General features: G+C 54.0%; 1 protein-coding gene across 1 annotated transcript; it reads right to left on the bottom strand.

Annotated features, from left to right (window-relative positions):
• Positions 1-2,831: 2,831 nt before the first annotated feature.
• LOC136489407 (BTB/POZ and MATH domain-containing protein 1-like) lies at positions 2,832-3,908 on the bottom strand. Its single transcript, XM_066486052.1, has one exon. The coding sequence runs from the start codon at positions 3,906-3,908 to the stop codon at positions 2,832-2,834; it is 1,077 nt and encodes a 358-aa protein (XP_066342149.1).
• Between the last annotated feature and the right edge of the window lie 353 nt (positions 3,909-4,261).

The raw sequence follows: 4,261 nt of genomic DNA, 5'->3' as shown, positions 1-4,261 counted from the left end.
GCCGACCCCAAGAACAGAGCCCGGCATATGTGTACGGAAGGAGTTGTAGGGTTGCCGGCCTGGCCACAATGGGAAATCGATGGAGATGAGAATATGAGATCAATCGATAGGCTTTTATATTACAACTCAAGACAGCCACAAGAAGGTATTTGATTGGCTTATATGCCTAGTCCGGAAATCATCGGCTCCGCTACGCCAAGGAAACCCTTGCTCTCACCACCCTGACCTCCTTTTTCTTACATTAGATACCTACTAGCAAATGTGACCATGTGTTGTAATGGAACCCAATACATATAGAAATCGAACTCGGGATGATCGCTAGAAAATATTATCTGAATTTTTATATTTTTAATTTATTGGTGCACTTATAACAACGGTTCCTCTAGCTACCTTACATACTTTATTATTCACATGTGTACATTACAATATGCCGCGCCTTCCCTCTCCACGCAGGACTGATGGCCAAGATTGTAAATCACCATGGCCCCTCGACCTTCAGATCGTCACCGTGTGGTGTGGCGGGTCATGGAGCACCGGGCATCGCGCCTGTTAACTTCACCTGCTGGCGCGTCAACCAATGATTGTAAAAAGAATACACCATGAGTCAGCCGGAAGGGAGCAGGCCCCACGGTGGCCTCACGAGCTACACCAGCCTCTTCGCTGGTAATTCCAGAGCCCGACCAATGCGCGCCCTGTGATCGCTTCCTGAGAGCAACAAAGATAGGAGCAGACGGCACTGAGTGGTGCACCCAACGAGTGCAACCCGAGCCTAGGGCACAGAACGCACCCGCCCATCGTAAAGTGCAGCCCGAGACAAGGAGGCCTGTCATCAAGCACTCACACGGGCGTGGGACACCGAGCGCCGGATTGGCACTAAGCCAGCGCCTCGACGCCGTGCCGCTTGACCCACACGAGGCCAAGGTAAGTTGGGTGCTCCACGCGGGCCCAGAGCTGGCGACTCCACGACGGGCCAGCTAGACCCTCGCTCAGGCCTCCTCATATGACGCTCGATCCCAGCATCGCTCTGCTTAGAAGCCGCGCGCAGACATAAAGGCTCGGGAACCGCTAGAAGGACGTCTGACCCAAGACCACCAGGACTCTGTGCACACCGATCGACCGACCCAGTCATCAATCATCGGGCTCAACCCCTCGCCATCACGGTGCAAGCCCCTGTCGGCCACTACTTCAGCAGGGTCACGAAACCGGCGTGACACAACATGGCACGGGACTTCAACTACTCCACGGGCAAAGGATCTAGGGCCCACTCGTCAACCCCGCCAAGTGGGGGCTCCTTGCCAACAGAGGAAGCCTCGAGATGGCTCACCTGGGGAGGCCGCTCCGCCACAAACAGCCTATGACGGGTAAGTGCCAGAACAATGGCAGCGACATCAGGAGACGGTTGTGGCTCTGTCGAGTCCTCCCTACATGACAAGGCGAGTTCCTTGAAGGCCGCGGCAGAGGACTCATGCACCCCGGTGCATAGACCATAGACTATAACCCAAACCGACCTATACACCGGCCCTCTATAGAATATAAGGGGAGGGACGACTTGTGTAGAGGGGGGGGGGGGGGGGGGGGGGGGGGGCGATTTCCAAGAGAAATATAGAACCTCAGCTAGAAAAGACCGATTCCTAACTCACTGAGGAAGAAAACTGACGAACACTAGGACAGCACCGAGCTATCCCCTATACCAAGCTCTCTTGATTTCCACCGTTATAACCCCCGATTGGGCATTCCTTAATGCAAAGATCACTATACTACTGGACGTAGGGCTGAAAATCCCGAACTAGGATTTTGTCCTTTTCATGGTTTGAGTGTCCGAGCCAATGGAGACCCATACATCGACTTTCGACGAACAACCACGATGCTTGCCACAGTTACTACGAACTTGCGACCCTGTCGCACAGGAAAGGAAAAGCAAAGGTTGGACAAGATGGGACAACTTTCAATAAATTCAGGAGTAAATGGCTATTAATTCATCATTCATTACCGTGTCACCAGCTAGGGACGGGTGGGGAGTATTGGGGCACTTTGGACATTCTGCGCGCCCAATCCAGCTACTCTACTGAAGCCGTAGGGGGCTCTTTCTCTTGGGACCACGATTGTCCGTCCTCCTTCTCACGGCGGCGGAGCCAGCCCCACGAGGGTTCCTTGCTGTCCGAACAGCCTTGCGACGCCGCTTGATCTGCAAAGATACAGGATCAATGTTACCTCTGCTGACTATTGTTGGGGACACCGTTCAGGGGTGAAAAAGATGAGGCGCCCTTCGCTGGGGTGCCGCTGTTGAAGGTGACGAGGGTCCCGCCATGGATAGCGCTTCAGCTGCAGCGGACATAGGCACGCTGGTTGCACCCTTGGGTGTGAGGAAAAGAGCCATGAAGGGTTCAGCTATGGGACGAGACTAGGACGGGGTGGCGCATCGAAGCCCCCCCCCCCCCCCCCCCCCCCAACACTGAAATCTAAAACTTTCTAGTTGAAAATTTATGGTACAGGGAATATGAGGAAAATGTTTATACCGTTTAGTCACAAGAGATTATGAGGTGCACACGCGAGGCCTGAGGTCGCTGGTTTGATTTTTGGCCATCACACGTGCGAATAATGGTGTGACTCAGTTATTAATTAATGCTAGTGGAGTTCACTTATTTTGACTCACACTGATAGTTCCTAAATTTCACCGCCAGTAAAAATATTTTCTGTACTAGTAGAAGTATTTTGCAAGGTTGTAATAATTAGTCTCATTCTCTCTAAGCTTTGTTTCCATATCTAAGAAAAAGGATACATGCATAGAGATTAGTGATAGCTTAATAATTTTTCTGTCTCAGATTGGAGCGTCAGGGTGCAACGTTGGCGAGCAGCTCGCTGAGAAGGGAGGGGCAACTGTTCGTCAGATGCTGAAACTCATCACAATCCATGGTCGCCTTTAGATTGCCCGGAGACTTGAGAAACTCGAAGCACGCCTCCTTGAGCCCTCTGGAGGCATGCTGCTCCGCAAGCACCAAAGTAGTTGCAGCCGTGCCAGTGTTAATGTAGTCGCAAAGCCTGTCCTCGCAGGTGAGCTTCAGCCTCTCCAGGTCGTATCTATCCGCTGCAACAAGAAGATGCTGAGCCATGGCCGGCGCGTCGTCGCCGCTGTCCATGTCAGGCAGCGAGTCTGTGTAGATGAATTGCAGCATGGCCCTGAACACTCTTGGGTCCATGTCATCAATCCGTACGTGGCCCGTGCTCCTTTCCTTCATCGGGCCAAACAGCTGCGCCATGAACACCGGCGACCGAGCGGCGAGCACGAGCCGGTGCGCGGCGAAGGTCTCCTCGCCGACCTGGAACGTGACGTCCGTTCCCACCTGGGACTCGAGGAGGCGGCCAATGTGCTGGTGCATGTCTGGTGGCGGCACGGCAACGGCCCGCGGGATGCGGACTGCTGTCGTGGAGACGGTGACGTCGCATCTGACGCTGAAACAGTCGTCCTTGAGATAGGCTGATCCCTCCAGGGCCTTCCGCATGATGAACCTTCGGCACCCAAATCCGGTGTCTGCGCACTTGAAAGTGCGTGCCGTGCCCTTGCCAGAGGAATACGACGGGACTGGCTCGCCGGCGGCGTCGAGCAGGCTGAACGCGTAGCTTGCCTCGACGCCCGAGGCATGGTTGTGCTTGAGGTGCAGGACGATGCCTATCCATCCAGAGGTCTTTGGGGTGCATCCATTAGGGTAGTACCTGATGTCCCAAGTAATCCCGCCGACGACGAACTCACCAGAGCTGATGAATTTGCCGCTGCCAGCCGATGCCTTGACCCGGGAGTACCCATCAATCTTGAGGACGTGCGACCCCTTCACGGTCTGGGCGACGATGGCGGACGCGCTGACGCTGTCGCTCTGCGCCACGCCGCCGCCGCCAAAAACAGATCTCGCCATGTGTATGTAATGAGTTGCGAGTTGCTGGCCAGAATGGGAAATTGTGGGAGATGAAGATGAAAGCTATAGGCTAGCTTTTACGACTCGAGATGGCCGAGTATGCAAGTCGATCGGCGGCGCTCGGCGGCCACCGTGAGACGTGGACAGAGGTGGTGGGCGAAAGACGGCAAGGTTTGGTTTATATGTGACCCTGCCAGCCAGGAGAGGAGTACCGGAAATTGAGTAGTAGTTGTCTATTAATTTTGGCCCAAGTTGCTAGTTCGGTCTATAGGGCCTAAGCCCAGTAGTTTATTTGAGTTTTCTTCACCTTTGCAATTTCTCCCTTGTTCTTTTTAAATAATGGAAAGTATCCG

This window comes from Miscanthus floridulus, chromosome 10, assembly GCF_019320115.1.
Source record: "Miscanthus floridulus cultivar M001 chromosome 10, ASM1932011v1, whole genome shotgun sequence".
Classification (NCBI taxonomy): domain Eukaryota; kingdom Viridiplantae; phylum Streptophyta; class Magnoliopsida; order Poales; family Poaceae; genus Miscanthus; species Miscanthus floridulus.
The sequence above is the reverse complement of the archived record's forward strand: the minus strand, read 5'-3'. Positions and strand labels throughout refer to the sequence as shown.

Coding starts and splice junctions, on each gene's coding strand:
- LOC136489407 (XM_066486052.1), bottom strand. CDS start 3,908: ATGGCGAGATCTGTTTTTGGCGGCGGCGGCGTGGCGCAGAGCGACAGC.